The sequence below is a fragment of the Mobula hypostoma genome, chromosome 6 (genome assembly GCF_963921235.1).
Source record: "Mobula hypostoma chromosome 6, sMobHyp1.1, whole genome shotgun sequence".
Classification (NCBI taxonomy): Eukaryota; Metazoa; Chordata; class Chondrichthyes; order Myliobatiformes; family Myliobatidae; genus Mobula; species Mobula hypostoma.
This window is the reverse complement of record NC_086102.1, coordinates 169,731,445-169,749,202: the sequence shown is the minus strand read 5'-3', so window position 1 is coordinate 169,749,202 and position 17,758 is coordinate 169,731,445. Positions and strand designations below refer to the sequence as shown.

Here is a 17,758-nt window from a genome sequence, read left to right as displayed (position 1 = left end):
TAAATATGATTATGAAAATAGTCCCTATTATTATCTAGCGTTCAAATTATTCATTTTAAAATAATTGTAATATTTATCCCTTTCAACACACCTAAGCTGCCAATAAACACCTTTTATTAAAGCAACATACATCAAAGTTGCTGGTGAACGCAGCAGGCCAAGCAGCATCTATAGGAAGAGGCGCAGTCGACGTTTCAGGCCGAGAGCCTTCGTACTCCTGACGAAGGGTCTCGGCCTGAAACGTCGACTGCGCCTCTTCCTATAGATGCTGCTTGGCCTGCTGCGTTCACCAGCAACTTTGATGTATGTTGCTTGAATTTCCAGCATCTGCAGAATTCCTGTTGTTTACCTTTTATTAAAGATGGCTAACAAGTGTTTGTTTCAGTGTTGTAGGTATGTTATTAAAGTGTGAATCATGGTTTATAATGGTTGACTGGGCAAATTCCATAATGATACTACCTGTTGAAATTTTTAAAGCCCCGTGTTCAATTTTTGCTGCATGCTAAATAAGCTGATTACTCAGAAATGATTTGTGAAGTTGTGGAGGGTAATGAGCCAGTGTCCACTGTTTCTGGTTGTTTCTCAGTAGCTCCCACCCCTGAGCACGTCTGAACAATGAATGGGAACAGAAACGGGTTGGCATTTGATATCTAGACATCTTTCTAATAAAGCTATTGACACAGGAGGAGTCATTTTGATATTGAATAAGGTTCAGGAGGAGTGAGTGGTTGATTCATCATGCCAAACAAGGCTGTGGAAAAGAAAATATTGCAGAGATATGCAAGAGGGCGTAAAACCACAACTCTTTAAGTCCATCCATGCTATGAATCATTACCAATTTTCCCCACGGCCTGCCAGAGGAGACCAAAAATATGTTTAAACATAACAGGGAAAATGGTAGTCAGGGAAGTTTTGCTGCATTCCTTGGAGAATCATAGGAAGTTTCAAGAGACTATGGGGTGCATCCATTTTTGTATGGAATGATATGCCTCTGAAAGAATCTGTCCACCTCACTTTTCAACGTGTATGTTGAATCTACACTCAGAAACTTTCCTCTTAGGTAATGTGTGTGTGTGTGTGGTTTTTCATGATTACACAAAAGTGGAATTCTTTTGATCAGATGTTTCTTAACTTTTGAAAAGCAAGAGAAAAATGTAGTTCACTGGCATAGAAATTTCCAGGTTTGATGGTAACCATTTGTCCTCAATTCTTACCTTGAAGGGCTTCATGAAAAAAATCGAAGAGAAGGGTGTCCTTGAAGACATGAAAGGAAAAGAAAAGATAGTGTTTGGAAACATTCACCAGATTTATGACTGGCACAGTAGGTGAGTCAACAGTTATGTCAACTGGTAATTAATGAAGAAACCAGCCAACATTTAACAATTTATGAAGGGGATCTGAAGTTTTTAAAACAACTCATATATTATTATCCCTATTAAAAGTCTCAATTATCAGAGTGCTGCAGGGACGTCAAAAATAATTATTTGTGTGTCCATATCAGAAACAAATGAATGTTTCAAGTCCATTTACATTAATGCATTCTCTCAGTTATGTCCAGATTAAATAATTCCAGAAGTCTTCCAAGCTATAATATGTAAATTCAGCTGAAATCAGAAATCGCATCAACAGTTACCCATAGTCAAGTATAACAATTCAAATACTAAAATAATTTTATTTAACTTCCAAGCATGAAGGTGTTTTATTGTGAAGTTTGTTACTTTTTTATTTTTCTTATAAACATCATGGAATTAAACTTAATGTTACCAATTTGATTAGTGTACATTTTTGTATATTAATCAATGCATCTCTATGCAAGACTATAAACTTTTTCCTTTTAGCCATCCTGTTTTTAAATCCTGATCCACTGACCCACTTGCTAAATTTCTGCCTTGTAAATCTGGCCAAGTTACGGTTTATTTCCCTGAGGATAGACTGCCTCCTCCACCTATGCTTCTTATCCTTGACACTTCATTATCCAAAACTATTTTTACTTCAATCTCAGTAAGTTTTGTGTAGATTTTGAAATTGGTCTGCTTCATAAAGTGCCTTAGAAAATAAAGTTTTTGAAGAGGAAATTCTTGAATTTAGGATCTTATTTGAAGATGCATTACCATTGGTGGAGTAATTAATTTCAGAAATGATCCATATGCCTAAATTGAATGAGTTTATATCTTTGAGGCTATGGTACTGGAAGAACATCAATAAGGAGGGGCAAAGATGTGGATTTAAAAGTGAAGATGTAATTTTTTTAAATCAAAGCATTGCCTGTTTGGGAGCCTCTAGTCTATAGGTTGACAAGTTAACGAGTGATGGATCATTTTTATGATGCGAGTTAAGACATAAGCAGCAGGATTAAAGGCTGCATGAAGGAAAGACAAAATTGAAAGTAATTAGATGTTTATCCTGTTTCTCCTTGTCCTTTTCCATTCACTTAATATAAAGAAACAAAGCAAGAGAGCAAACTCTACTTTTTGAACTTTGTTCTGACTTAAATTCTTTATTTTTTATGAAACTGATTTTGCTTTGTAGATTGTGTGAGTTGAGCCTTCTAGGGGTCCTAGATCTTGCACTACCTCAATGCATTTAAACAAAATGCATGGTGTAAATTTTTACTGACAGTATATCTACAGTGCTTTACCCTTGTTTGTTTTAAAATTCATTTGCCATCCAAGACCAATTTGTATACAGTACTTCAGATGTGGTCTCGGCGTTGTTTGTATATAATTGAAATTGAACCCCTTGAATAAACTTCTTTATCTCCCTCAGTTTAAAAAAAAATTAGTAATCCCAATTTGGAGCTGTGGGTCAATAAATTCATTGTCTCCCCACCCCCAGGTGTTTTGTAAATGCAGGATATGCTCATCTGGTTGGTGTTCAATCTCTCATTGTTTTCTTGAATCAGATTTCTGCAATCAGGTTGCTTGTTCTCAATTCTTCATTTAAGTCATTTGCATCTTAACTTTAATCATTTTGTATGTTCTTGTGTTATTTCAGATTTGAGTTTATACTCTTAAATAATTAATAAAAATGGTTTCATGCTCTGCTAGAAAGTGCGATACGGGCCCACAGAGACAAAATTAGAAAATGATTACTTTCCATATTTCTTTGCAGTTATTTCCTGGGAGAACTGGAAAAATGTCTTCAGGAGCCTGAGCGTTTGGCAGAGCTCTTCATCAAGCATGTAAATTATTGCAACATACTTTTAGTATCTTGTGTAAAGAATAGTAACTTGGCCCACTTTAGAAGTGTGCTGCAGTATGTTCCATAACTTCACCTTTCTGTTCCCTGCAGTCAGCATGATTGTGTTAAATCACAAAGTCACTTACTGTTAAAGACAGTAATAAATTTAATATACAATTTTTATAAGTTCAAAGTTTTAAGGAATAACCAAGCCAAGGACAACATTTATTGCCAGCAAGGTCCACATCATTTCTATAAGCCAAATTTCCTAGCAATATGTACCCAGTGCTTGTGAAAAGTATGGTTGTGAGGTGGAGATTTTTCCACCATAAAAACAGCCGAAATGAAAGTGCTGGTGGTGAATTACAGGAGGAATGGAGACAGGTTAGCCCCTATTGATATCAAAGGATCTGGGGTTGAGTGGGTGAACAGCTTCAAGTTCCTCGCCATCCACATCACCAGGGATCTCACATGGTCTGTACATACCGGCAATGTGGTGAAAAAAGCACAACAGCGCTCCTTTCCCTTCAGACGGTTGAAGAAGTTTAGTATGGGCCCCCAAATTCTAAGAACTTTCTATCGGGGCATGATTGAGAGCATCCTGGCTGGCTGCATCACTGCCTGGTATGGGAACTGTACTTCCCTCAATCGCAGGACTCTGCAGAGAGTGGTGTGGACAGCCCTGTGCATCCGTAGATGTGTAAAAAGGGCCCGAAGGATCACTGGGGACCCAAGTCACCCCAACTACAAACTGTTCCAGCTGCTACCATCAGGGAACTGGTACCACAGCGTAAAAGCCAGGACCAACAGGCTCTGGGACAGCTTCTTCCACCAGGCCATCAGACTGATTAACTCACACTGACGCAATTGTATTTCTAAGTTATATTGACTATCCTGTTGTACATACTACTTATTATAACTTAATATAAATTGCACATTTAGACAGAAACGTACGTAAAGATTTTTACTCCTCATGTATATCAAGGATGTAAATAATAAAGTCAATTCAATGCATTTTTCTATCAAAGGAGATGTAAGGCGCACCTTCCCTCCACTACACGAGGAAATCTGCAGATGCTGGAATTTCAAGCAACCCTCCCCCTCCCACTTTCAAATCTCTTACTAGCTCTACTTTCAGTTAGTCCTGACGAAGGATCTTGGCCCAAAACGTCAACTGTCCCTCTTCCTAGAGATGCTGCCTGGCCTGCTGTGTTCACCTTCCCTCCACTAGCCTGCAGGTCATCCTTGGGCAAGGTGTAGCACCTGTTTAACCCCTCCTCCCCACCCCCATCAGGGTCACGTGAAGCCATGGGAGCAGGTTGTATGAGCAGTTGACGCACAAGACAAGTTCTGGTTCTGCGACCGCTGATGACAGGCAGACAATCTCTGAAGAGTATTGATAATGGCTGGGATCACCCATCTTGTAAAGACACTACCCAGAAGAAGGCTATGGCAAACCACTTCCATAAAAAAAATTTACCAAGAACAATCACGAGAACATGATTGCCCACATCGTACAACACAGCACATAATGATGATGATGATTTGTGAGAATATGATATATATTGTATTAAATAAATAGTAGAATAATAGTACAAAAAAATCACATAACAATCTTTATGAACCTGTATTGTTCCACACCACAACCCTCATCTTATCTTTTAATTCTTTCTGGTATAGATAATGGTGGGATGGAAAAATTCCCAAGAATATATAGAATTCATTATTATTAATGTAAATTGCTTATTCCTAACTTTTTCATCATTGGATACTGGTACATCAAATGCATATTGCTAATATTTATTTATTCTGAAATTCCTGGGAATTCCTGGGAAAGTGATACTTTTCTATTGAGTTAGGATGCTGAGTTTATATATATACTGTATATACACACACACACCTAAGAGTGCAAGTTCTCTTTTCATTGCTAACTCAGCCTCTTTTCATACATTTCACCACCAAAAATTTATAGGAACTCCCATATCTTATCTTTATTTGTTATATTATGAATCCTTTGATTTTTTTGTATATTTCCTCCATTGTCGTTAAACCACATCTATTTATTTGGATTGGTCATTTGTTAGATACTCTCTGTCCCTATCAGGGGCAGTTTAATGCCTTCAGACTACATGCTTCCCCTTTTGTATGCTGCAAAATCTACTTCCTCGAGGATTCCTGTTCTGTCACCAATACAGAATCAAAGCCAGATCTTTAAAGTGTTTATTCCAATATTATTAACTTATTCTATAATTTTTCCTGGAACAACTTTACCAAAAGCATTGGGATGCTGTATTGGCTTCACCAATGCAGGAGGGCAAATTTATATGCAGAATAATTTTAGTGTTTTCGACATTTTGAGAATAATAATAATTTGATGGGTAAATTTCACATATTTCTGGGAAAAAAATAATCTACTGTATGAAAGAGACAATGTCTGGCAAAGATCTTAAAATAATGTTGTGTGAACAGAAAAGCAGTGAGAACTTTTTTGAATGGTCAAGATTTTCCATGTTATTTCTCTGTGCATATGTTATATAACACGATAGAATAGCAATTAGCGTAATGCAATTAATAACGCCAGCAAGCCGGGCTTATTTCCGTTGCTGTCTGAAAGGAGTTTGTGCGTTCTCCACGTGACCTTGTGGGTTTCCTCCAGGTGCTCTGGTTTCCTCCCATCGTTCAATGGGTTAGTCAGTTAATGGTCACATAGGTGTCATTGAGTAGCATGGACTCGTTGGGCCAGAAGTCCGGTTACGATGCCATTCCACAGGACAAAAATAAAACAGCACTGTTGGCATTTCAGGATAGTACATAATCCACCAAGAAAGATGGAAAGTAATAATCATGTATGCAGTATCAGCAGTACTTAATATACAGATGGTTAAGTAGATCAATGAGATAACCTATGCAATATCTGAAACATCAAAGATGTCAGTTGTCAAGGTTCTGTTTAGCATCTGTATTAGATGGCCTTATTTTGGCATTTTTTTGGCACTTTTTTTTTAAAAAAGGTATAATTCCAGAAATTATATTGGTTTGTTGTAACAGTTGACATAATGATAATCAACAAGAATACAAAGCACCTAACATACAATTGGCACAATGACCTGTATTTTGCTGGTAAATGCCATGCATCTGAAAAGTATCACAGGTATATACCAACACTCACAACACGCTGGAGGAACTCAGCAGGTCAGGCAGCATCCGTGGAAAAGATCGGTCGACGTTTCGGGCCGGAACCCTTCGTCAGGTTCCGGCCCGAAACGTCGACCGATCTTTTCCACTGATGCCGCCCGACCTGCTGAGTTCCTCCAGTGTGTTGTGAGTGTTGCTTTGACCCCAGCATCTGCAGAGTATTTTGTGTTTACAGGTATATACCAATTTAAATGGAAGCATGCTGAGATTTCTGTGCATGCTCAGTCTAACATGGAAGTTCCAAGCTTACTTATAGACTCAGAAGGCCAAATACAGAACTGTGCAAAACTCTTAGGCACAGTACTGTAGTGATTTTATGTACTGTACTGCTGCCGCAAAAAAAATAAATTCATGATATATGCGAGTGATGGTAAACATGATTCTGATATGAGTCTCTGTTGTGGACTGAGAGTGGGAAGGGGGCGGGGAGAAGGGAATCATGGTTGGGAAAAGGGGAAGGGAGAGGGGAGCGAGCAGGAAGCACCAGAAGAACATTCTTTTATGATCAATAAACCAATTGTTTAGTATCAAATGACCTTGCTTGGTGTCTCAGGGCACTCTTCCTCTGCCACCTTTCCCATACCCCTCCCACGGTGCTCCACTCTCATCAATTTGCTGTGGCCAGATTTACAAACTCGGGCTCTGCTCTACATTGACAATACAGTACTGTGCAAAAAGCACCCTAGCTCTATATCTGTGGCTAAGACTTTAGCACAGTACTATTTGCCAGTTCACTCCACTGTCAGACTTCACATGATGTTCAACAGCAGAACTTGGATGGTGATAATTACACCGAGGAACTGGCTGTCCGGACCATGCAGGATCCACAACCCCTTCAGTTTCAGTGGCATATACAGGGCTGTAGTTACAGAGCAAAATTATATCTGTTTTATTTTAACTTTTTCATTAAAAGTAATTTGAGATTTTAGTTATTTTTATCTATTTTTATTTACTTTATGCTTAAATAGCTTTTCATTATTTAAAGTATAAAGTAAAAGTATTGCTTTAATATTTAAAGTAATTAAATTATTTAAATGTTAATGTTCATTAAAAGTTAGATTCTGACATTTAAAAATGCTCACAGAATTTACAGCCATCAAAAGAAGGGCTTTGCTTGCTGTTGAGCTTTTAAAGAGAGTTTTGGGAGCAGCGTTTCCTCAGTGTGTTGTCAGAGATGTTGTCAATTCTCAGGTTATGCAGGTGGAGATCCACACCAAGAAGCTTCAGGCATCAGTCATCAGTTGCAGGTGGTGGGCCCGTGCCAGCTCGACCCAGCCACTATTTCTCCAAGATAGTTGACCTTGCAAAGAGCTCTGTAATAGAAATTTATTTTTGTAAAAAATTAGTTATTGTTGTGATTTTTTTTTCAGGAGAGACGCTTAGGCATGTATGTGGTATACTGCCAAAACAAGCCGAAATCTGAGTACATTGTGGCAGAGTATGATTCTTTCTTTGAGGTAAGCAATTGCTTATATTTTTGTCACCAGAAACCAGAATACTGTAACATGTAAAAACAGAAATGTAAAATTTGGGAGGCTCCACAACTTGAAACTGGACGAAATTTGGAGGGTTGGAATCTATCTGCAGTTTGGAAAGATGAGACAGATTAGCGATAGTCAGCATGGCTTTGTGCATTGGAAATCAAGTCTTACAAATTTGACTGATGTTTTTTGAAGAGGTGACCAAGAGGATAATGATGACAGGGCAGGAGACATCATCCACATGGACTTCAGCAAAGCCTTCGACACGGTACCATGTGGTAGGCTGCTGTAGATTGCTCGATCACGTGAGCTAGTTAACTGAACACAAAACTGGCTTAGTGGAAGAAATCAGAAGATGGTAGTAAAGGTTTGTTTTTCAGATAAGAGGCCTGCCATCATTGGTGTGCCACAGCGATCAGTGTCTACTGTTGTTTGTCATCTATGTTGATGAATTGGGTGAAAATGCAGGTGGCGTGATCACCATGTTTGTGATGAGACCAAAGCTGTGGACAGTGAAGAGCTGTCTAAGGTTACTACAGATGGCAGAGTGGACAAAGGAATGGCATATGGAAACTAACTCAACAAGTGCAATTTAATGCATTTTTTTGCAGTTAAAACAGGGCAAGATACACTGTGAATGGCAGAACTCTAGAGAGTATTGTAGTACAGAGAGACCTGGAGGTACATGTATGTAGTCCCCCGGAACTATCGGTACAGTTGGAAAAAGAGGTATACTTACCTTCATTGGTCAGAGCATCGAATATAAGAGTTGGAACATGTTACAGTTGTACAAGTCATTGGTGATATGCGGTTGGAATGTTGTGTGCAGTTCTAGTCACCAAGCTATCAGAAAGATGACATTAAGCTGAAGAGAATGCAGAAAAGATTCACAAGGATGTTACTGGGACTGGAGGACTCAAAATATAATGAGACACTGGATAGGCTGGGGCTGTTTTCCCTAGAGCAAAGGAGGCTGAGGGGTGAGCTTTCAGAGGTTCATAAAATCATGAGAGGCTTAGATAAGGTGGATGGTCACAGTCAGTTTCCCAGCGCAGGGAAGTCAAAAACTAAAGGGCATAGTTTTAACATGAGATGAGAGGATCTGAGGTCAAGTTTTTCACACAGAGGACGGTGGGTATATGGAACAGGCTGCCAGAGGAAATGATAGAGGTGCCTAAAATTACAGTGTTTGTTAGAAATCTGGACAGATATGTGGATAGGATTTGTTTGGAGGGCTATGGTCCAAGTGAAGAAAATGGAACTAGCTCAGGTAGGCACCTTGGTCGGTGTGGATGAGTTGGCCAAAGGGCCTGATTCAGTGCTGTTCATAGCTGACTTCAACCCCTTGACTGGGCCTCACCTGGCTGAGTTTGGCAGGGGGTGAGGGAGGAGGGTGCATTCCACAAAATTAAAATCAAAATACAGAAGTACTGACTCTATATTCATCTAAATTCAACTTTCAGACACTTTATTGTTTCAAGAAAATAGTGGCCATGTGTTGAAATCGGGGCCTTAGTATGCAAAGGAATCATCTCTGATTTTCTCTTGAATGTGACTGCATAATATTAGCCTAGAAAAGAAAGAGAGCAGGCACCATATTCTCAAAGGAGACTTTCAGATATAAAGACGACTGGGTCAACAGCCATTTAATACTCTCAGAAGCCTTGTTTGATGTTTTATTTTGCTACCCCAAATCATTGTCCTTGTGCTACCTATATTGAGATCAAGCACAACAATTTTATTATCAGGAAACTGCAGCCAGACAGGTGACCTTGCAGAGCATATTTAGCCATGGTCTGTTTTAGATTTTTTCAGAAATCTAATATAGAAGGAGACATGAATGCAAGAGATGTACATCTATTGTGAGTGTTTTTTATATTATATGTGCAAAGTTCTGTGTGTTGTTTTGCAGGAAATCAAGCAGGAGCTGGGTCAGAGGCTAAGTCTAAGTGATTTTCTTATTAAGCCAATACAGAGAATAACAAAATATCAACTTCTTATCAAGGTGAGGACATTCAGCAATAAAAACCGGTGGAATTTGTTCTCAAAAGATATTTCTTTTAAGGAACATGTTTGTTTACTGATGAGTATTGTGTGCATTTTTGGTCAGCACATTGTAGGAAGAATGTGATTGCATTGGAGAGAGTGCAGAGGAGATTGATCAGAATGTAGCCGGAGATGGAATGTTTCAGTTATGAAGGGAGAAAAATAGACTCTGTTTGTTTACCCTGGAATTGGCCTCCACAGCTATCTGTGGCAATGAATTCCACAGATTCACTACCCTCTGGCTGAAGAAATTCCTCCTCATCTCTGTTCTAAAGGGATATCCTTCTATTCTGAGGCTGTGCCCTCAGATGCTAGATTCTCCCACTATTGGAAGCATCCTCTCCATGTCCACTCTATCTAGTCCTTTCAATATTTTGTAAATGTCAATGAGATTGCAGAAGATGGAGGGGAGATTTGATAGAGGTATACAAAATTATGATAGGGTAAGTGCTTTTTCCACTGAGGGTGGGTGGACTACAACTAGAGATTATGGGTGAAAGGTGAAAAGTTTAAGGGGAACATGAGAGGAAACTTCTTCACTCAGAGGGTTGTGAGAGTGTGGAATGAGCTGCCAGCACAAGTGGTGCATGAAAGCTCAATTTGAACATTTAAGAGAAGTTTGGATAGGTACATGGATGGTAGGTGTATAGAGAGCTATAGTTTAGAGCAGGTCAATGGGTGTAGATAGTTGAAATGGTTCAGTATGGACTAGATGGGAAAAAGGGCCTGTTTCTGTGCTGTAGTTTTCAATGACTTTGACTGAAATCCCCCTCATTCTTCTAGACACCAGCGAGAATAGGCCCAGAGCCATTAAAAATCCCTTTTGTTCCTGGGCTCATTCTCCTACACATAAGGAGCATTAAGACAGACAATTAAACAGGCAAAACATAGAGGGCTACAGTTCTAATGTGGGTAAATGGAATTAGTAAAGATAGACAGAAAGATCCGCATGGACGTGGGTGAGCGACCCTAACTGCGAACAAAACTAGGATTATGGGAATAAATGCAGTTCATCCCCAGAGCTTTATTAGAAGCCCCATTCGCCTTATTTACAGCCACTTAAATATATAGATTCAGATTATTCTCCCTTGCGATAGATGGGTCAGGTCCTGGGAGAATTGATTTGATCTGAACTGAGAACAAATAGCCTAGTTATATCAGTAAAAGCACAGAATGATAAATCACAGAAGGAGACCGTTTGGCCTGTCGAACCATATAATCTCACTGCACAATCAATTATACTTGTATACCCTCTCCCCATTACCCTAAACATTCTTTCCATTCAGATGCTTTTCAAGTCCTAATTGAATGCTAGTTTAATTGACTCCACATTCCAGACCCAGCCACTTTAAACATTAAAAATGCTTTTCCTTTGTGTTACTTTTGTTTCTATTGATAATCAGCCTCTTTGTAAATACCCGAGTTTTTAACACCTCCTTTAATGAGAATAATTTTTCCCTATCTACTTGGTCCTTCATGATTTAAATACTGTTTATCAGATCATCTTGAAACTTTATCTCTTCCAGGGAGACTATCCTCAGCTGCTTCCAACAATTCTATTTTTGATTTTGGTAAATTTTCTCTGCAACCACTCTAAAGTGTTTATATATTTCTCAAAGTGCGATACCCAAGTGTAGATATAATACTCCCTTTGTGGCTGAACCAATGGTTCGGTAGGATTCATTATGACTTCCTTGTTCTTGTACTCGGTCTCTATTTATCTTCTATGCTCTTCTCACCATTTTCTTAACTGAGATTCTGACCTTCAAAGAACCATACACATATCTCTAGACCTCTTTTTTCCTTTACCTATATAGAATTATGTCTTCAAGTTCCTTCTTCTCATTCCTCCTCCCAAAATGTAATGCTTTATGTTTATTGGCATTAAATTTTCTCTCTCAACTTGTCCCACCATCTTGTCTGTCACTCCTTGAAATCTATTACTGTTAACTATACAATCTCTCAGGCAGTTTCCCAACCTGGAGTCCACAGACCCCTCAGTTAATGGTGGGGGTCGATGGCATAAAAAAGGCTGGGAACTCTTGCTCTAAGGGATACTTCTTCACCAGGGACATGATTAATTTAAAAACATGAGATTGAATTTGCTGCATGCAGAAGGCAATTGGTGACTACAAATGCTTAAAAAAAATCCATTATAACTAAGGCTATCAATTGAGATTGGGGTGTATTGGGAAGTAAAGAAAGTGTTATATTTAAATTAAAGCTTCACCTTAGAAGTTGATTTCCACATATAATGATATTTTCCCAGGAGGAAATTAATCATTGATGCTACAATAATGCACCAGCAGAGAAAAGCCCGTTAATCAGCATAACATGATCCTCTTCAGCAATTCATTTTGCCAGTGTAGCCCACCATTTAGAAGGCCCAGTCCATTTTGATGACTGAGCATCATCACTGTGATGGATTATCATGTGCTCAATGGTTAAAGTATGCTCAACCATTGAATACATCAACGTGAAATGCTGCCATCAAAGACCCCCACCCTTCAGGCCATGCTCTCTTCTCACTGCTGCCATCAGGTAGAAGGTACAAGAGCCTCAGGGCTCCCACCACTAGGTTCAAGTACAGTTACTACCCCCAGCCATCAGGCTTTTAAATAAAAGGGATAACTACACTCACTTGCCCCATCATTAAGATATTTCCCACAACCATTGATCTAACTTTAAAGACTCTTCATCTCATCATCTGATGTTTTATTATTTATTGCTATTTCTTTATATTTGCATTTGCACAGTTTGTTGTCTTCTGCACTCTGATTGATTTTTCACTGATCCTGTCATTGTTACAACTCTATAAATGCTGAAAATGAATCTCGGGGTTGTATATGGTGACATATATGTACTTTGATAATGAAGTTACTTTGAACTTTGAACTTATGGGTTTGGGACAGAAATATGAGTCTACTGATAGCTAACCATTAAAATTCCTACCATTGTAAAATAGAGAATTTCTTGGCAGTTACTTGGATATGTACTTCATATGATTTTGTTCATACAATGAAGTACAACTTCATTTATAGACAGATGTTTGAATTAATGTGTAGTAGCATGCTTACATGTTTACTTACAGTGACTGAAATTTGTCTTGTTGCAGGACTTCCTGAAATACAGTGAAAAGGCTGGACACGAATGCTCAGAGATTGAGGTAAAAATTGTTCTGTTAGGTTGGCTTTTCCATCTGTTTCTGCAGAGGTAGTAAACTCATTTAATTTCCATACTGTCATGTAACGATGATTCTTGAAACTGATCGTTATTGAATTCTGAAATAACATTGATTATTAAAAGTATACAAAGCAATTGTATGCTTTAAACAAACTAATGAAACATTAGGAAAGATAGACTGTTATTGAAACAAATATTCAGTTATTGAAACAAAATAATTTCCTTTCTATTCACAAAGAGATGGACATGAACATTGAGATTTCACGTTTTGGTTAGATTCACCAAGATGTATTCTCATTTCTGCCAAAGTACAATTGCCCCATTTGAATATTTTGTTGACAGAAAGCTGTTGATGTGATGTATTTGGTGCCAAAACGCTGCAATGATATGATGAATTTGGGACGACTTGAAGATTTTGAGGTAAGTTCTACCCTTCTCCCTCTATCGTTACTTAATGTACCTATCGTGGAAATTTATGTCAGTAATTTTAGATATATAAGTTAAAACCTTGGCTGGACATTAGGTAACAGAAAGGCTAGTTGCACATCTCCTCTGTTCAGGTCTGGTCTCCTCATCTAAGAAATAACATGCTTTTGAAAAGGAGAATGCAGCAGAGGTTCACCAGACTGTCTCTTGAGATGGCAGGTTTGTTGTATAATGAAAGATTCAACAGACTGTGACTCTGATCACTTGAGTTTAGAAGAATGAGCCATAATCTCATTGAAACACATAAAATTCTTGCATTTGCTGGTGTAAAAGCAGAACTGATGTTTCCCCTGGCTGAGTCATCTAGAACCAGGGAGTACAGTCTGTAAATAGAGACAGCCATTCAAGACAAAGATGAGAAGAATTGTCTTCATCTGCCCTCATCGGAGTATAGTTTTAAAATTTACTGCCTGTGTAAAAGGGATAAATTTACTGCCTGTGTTTAGTAGAGGGACAAGAGTAGATGCTGCAATGGTTGTCTGGCACAGATTTTCAGCAATTAATATTGGGTCAAATGATGGCTGTTTGACACTACCACTGACTGCAGTATGTGGATCAACTCTTCACAGATTTCAAAACCTGTATACTGCAGAATGGAATACAAACCAACTGACCTTCCACTCCTCCCCACACAGACCATGGGCATTCCATCATTACTAAGCCACGGGCTGGATACACTTCATATCTGATCTCTCCTCTTTACACCACCCATTTTTCCATATTTGGTGGAACCATGTTCATTTCAATCTGGTTGCCAACAATTAGAACAGTAAATTATTGTTAATGTTTTCTTGACAGATTTGTGTATTTACATTTGAATCAATTATAGTCATAGAGAAGTACAGCACAGAAACAGGCTCTTCGGCCCATCTAGTCCATACCGAAACCGTTCAAACTGCCTACTCCCATCAACCCGCACTGAGACCATAGCCTAATGTTCTAAAATGTCTTTTTTTTTATTTTTAGGGTGCAAATCAACTCAAACTGCTCTGACAGAAACAATGCAACTGTCTTTTAATAAGGCACAGGACAGTTATAGAGTTTAGATTGTGATGCTTCTGATAATTGTGTGATGGCAAAACATCATTGTGGCTGCAGGCCTAGTCCAGAGGATGAGCACAGGCCTTGGATCAAGTATAATCCAGCCTGTTTATTGAGTGTTTTATTTGGTATATATTCTGGAATCTGGCTTCCACTGGCGAGGTAGGCACTCATCGCCTCCTTTGCTATTGAGAGGTTAGTGGTGGGCTGCCTAACTGGGCCACTCCAGTCCTTCAGTTTTCAGACTTAATAGCAACAATGAAGAACCAATTGTTCTAAATCAAAATGATGTGCGGAATGGAGTCTGTAGTTAATGATGCTCCCAAGCACCTGCTTCCCTTGTTCTTCAGTGGTAGAAAGATTCTCAGATTTTAGAATTACTTTGGAGTAGCCCAGGTGAATAATATGCAGTAGCGTAAGGAGATCTTCAGGCAAACAAACCCAGGCGCAGAGTAAACTTGAGACGCAAAGGTAGAAAGTAATGACGAGGAATTAATCAAAGAACATAACAAAGGAATAACAGAGAAATAACAACTGGCTCAGAGTGTACTTACTCGAGAGGGTTAGAGTACATGGAACGTTAATTCACTCAGTACCCAAATTCAGGACTCAGCAATGAACACTAGTCATGACCAACTTAAATAGAGCATGAAGCATGGGAACCCAGTGTATATCAAAACTCAAAAAACTAAAGCAACACACACAAATGCTGGAGGAACTCAGCAGATCAGGCAGCATCTGTGGAAAAGAGTAAACAGTTGACATTTTGGGCCGAGACCCTTCAGCAGGACTGAAAAGGAAGGGGGGAGATGCCAGAATAAAAAGGTGGGGGGAAGGGAAAGAGGCTTGCTGTAAGGTGATAGGTGAAACCAGGTAGGTCGGAATGGTCAAGGGCTGGAGAAGAAGGAATCTGATAGGAGAGGAAACTAATAAATGGATTCATAAGGAGCCTGCATTCAAGAAAAACAAGCCACACGAAAAACACTTGTTAACTTTAAAAGCTCTAGTTAAAACAAATAAGTGATGTTCAGGTGCATCGGAGGCACTGAGGCTGGATGCTCTCTGGTGCCCCACACTGGTCGGAAGAGTTCATGGCAAGTAGGTTCTGTAGATTAGGGGTCCCCAACCTTTTGCGCACCGCAGACCGGTTTAATATTGACGATATTCTTGCAGACCGGCCAACGGGGGTGGGGGGTGTTCAAGTTCAACAGTGAGTGACAGGGAATGAGGAGAAGTGCAGCTAACTCATATCGTTTCATATCGTTTCCACGCGGCCCGGGGGTTGGGGGCCGCTGCTGTAGATGACACACACTCCAGATATTATGCAACAGTAGTGGAATAATAACTGTTTAGGATGGTGGAGGGGATGCCAATCAAGTGACTTGCTTTGTTCAGAATATTATCAAGTTCTTGAGTGTTACTGGAGCTTCATACATTCGTGGTGAATATTCTACCTTGCTCCTGACTTCTGTTTTATCATTTGGATCAGCAGAAGAGGTTATAACAGGACAGACAGGAATACAATAAACTGGATTTTTCTGTGAACCAGAAGTCCTTTTGTTTTCTGACACAAACCTTCCTTTATTAAGATTATTGATTGGGACATTCAACACTGGATAACAATGATGAAAATATATATCGTACCACTGCTACCACAAAATTGAATCAGAACCTTTTTATGTCACAATAACATAATTACCAAAGCACTCTGAAGCAAGCAATTAAACTTTAAAACATTTGACAGAGCAACAAAGTTATGCTTTGATTTCTTTTTTATTGCAGCTGTGGGAATGATTCCATCAACTATTGCATACAAATAAAAGATGGTGTCATCTACGTGCTTCCCCACAACATCTGAGCACTCTAATACCACTGATATTTATGAGATAAGCTTATCTTGAAAATGGCACTAATCCTGTTTAAAACTGAACATGAGTACTGATGAAGGGTCTCAGCCCAAAATGGCAACTGTTTATTCAAAGGTTCATTTATTATCAAAATATGAATGCAGTATACAACTCTGAGATTCATCTTCTCCTGATAGCCACAAAACAAAGAAAACCATGGAGTTTGTTCAAAGAAAAACATCAAAGCCACACCCTCCCCCCGCACAAAAAAACTAACAGATCGCCAAACGGTAACGAGGAAGAATGGCAACATGATCATCAACCCACCTCCCACCATATAAAAAAAATGTGGGCAACGGCCACAGAACATCAATACTTCCCCCACACAGAAAAACAAGTTGTGTGAACTCCGAGAACATCAAACCTCAACTTCTCCCCATACAAAAAAAAACTTACAAATCATGCCAAATTAAATCGCTCAAATCCAAACAAGAATGAACGAGTAAAAACTGAATAAAAGACATAAAGCAAAAGACGGCTCAGTCCAATCTTTAAATTGCCAAACTTGGGTAACATTCCCCTAGAAGCCTAGAAGGAGTGTGTGTGTGAGAGAGGGAGAGAGAGAGGGGGGGAGAGAGAGAGGGGGGGAGAGAGAGAGAGAGAGGGGGAGAGAGAGAGAGAGAGACAGAGAGAGAGAGAGAGTGGGGGAGAGAGAGAGAGAGGGAGAGAGAGAGAGAGACTGACCCACCCTGTCACACACAGACATCTTATCCAGCAGCAGTGAGAGGCAGGTAGTCAGTGCTGAACTCTCGCTCGCCTCCCACATTCGCGCTGATATTTCAATCTTCCTCAATGCTTTGATCATTGAAATGGAGTCGATCATGGGCTCACGCTCCATCTCTAAGCTTTGCAATGGATGCTTGTCTGTTGGAATGTTCTCAGAGACAACAAAGCACTAGATCATTCAGTGAATCTCCAAACTGTAAATTACAGACTCTAACAGTTCCAGAAACACATTTAAGATGAAAAAAAGAAGACATACAAAGAGTGAAATAAGTTCTGTGGACTATCTGGAAGACATCGCCTGAGGAATTGTTGTTCACTGGCACCATTGATGCTGCCTGGCCTGTTAAGTTCCTCCAGCATTGGGAAAAGAGCTTATTTCCAAAATGGCACAAACCCTGTGTGAAACTGAACACAAGTCCTGATGGAAGGTCTCGACCCAAAACGTCAACTGTTTATTCCCCTCCATCAGTGCTGCCAGACTGCTGATTTCCTCCAGCATTTGTGTGTCACACC

The 17,758-nt window shown here is 39.3% G+C and overlaps 1 protein-coding gene across 6 annotated transcripts in view; it reads left to right on the top strand.

Annotated features, from left to right (window-relative positions):
• Nucleotides 1–17,758, top strand: part of kalrna (kalirin RhoGEF kinase a) — a 747,932-nt gene that overhangs the window by 665,813 nt on the left and 64,361 nt on the right. For all 6 annotated transcript variants that reach the window (XM_063052247.1, XM_063052242.1, XM_063052243.1 and 3 more), the window contains 6 exons: nucleotides 1,222–1,325; nucleotides 3,112–3,181; nucleotides 7,746–7,832; nucleotides 9,769–9,861; nucleotides 13,018–13,068; nucleotides 13,428–13,505. In XM_063052247.1, the coding sequence (XP_062908317.1) occupies nucleotides 1,222–1,325; nucleotides 3,112–3,181; nucleotides 7,746–7,832; nucleotides 9,769–9,861; nucleotides 13,018–13,068; nucleotides 13,428–13,505 (483 nt within the window). The remainder of the gene's footprint in view (nucleotides 1–1,221; nucleotides 1,326–3,111; nucleotides 3,182–7,745; nucleotides 7,833–9,768; nucleotides 9,862–13,017; nucleotides 13,069–13,427; nucleotides 13,506–17,758) is intronic.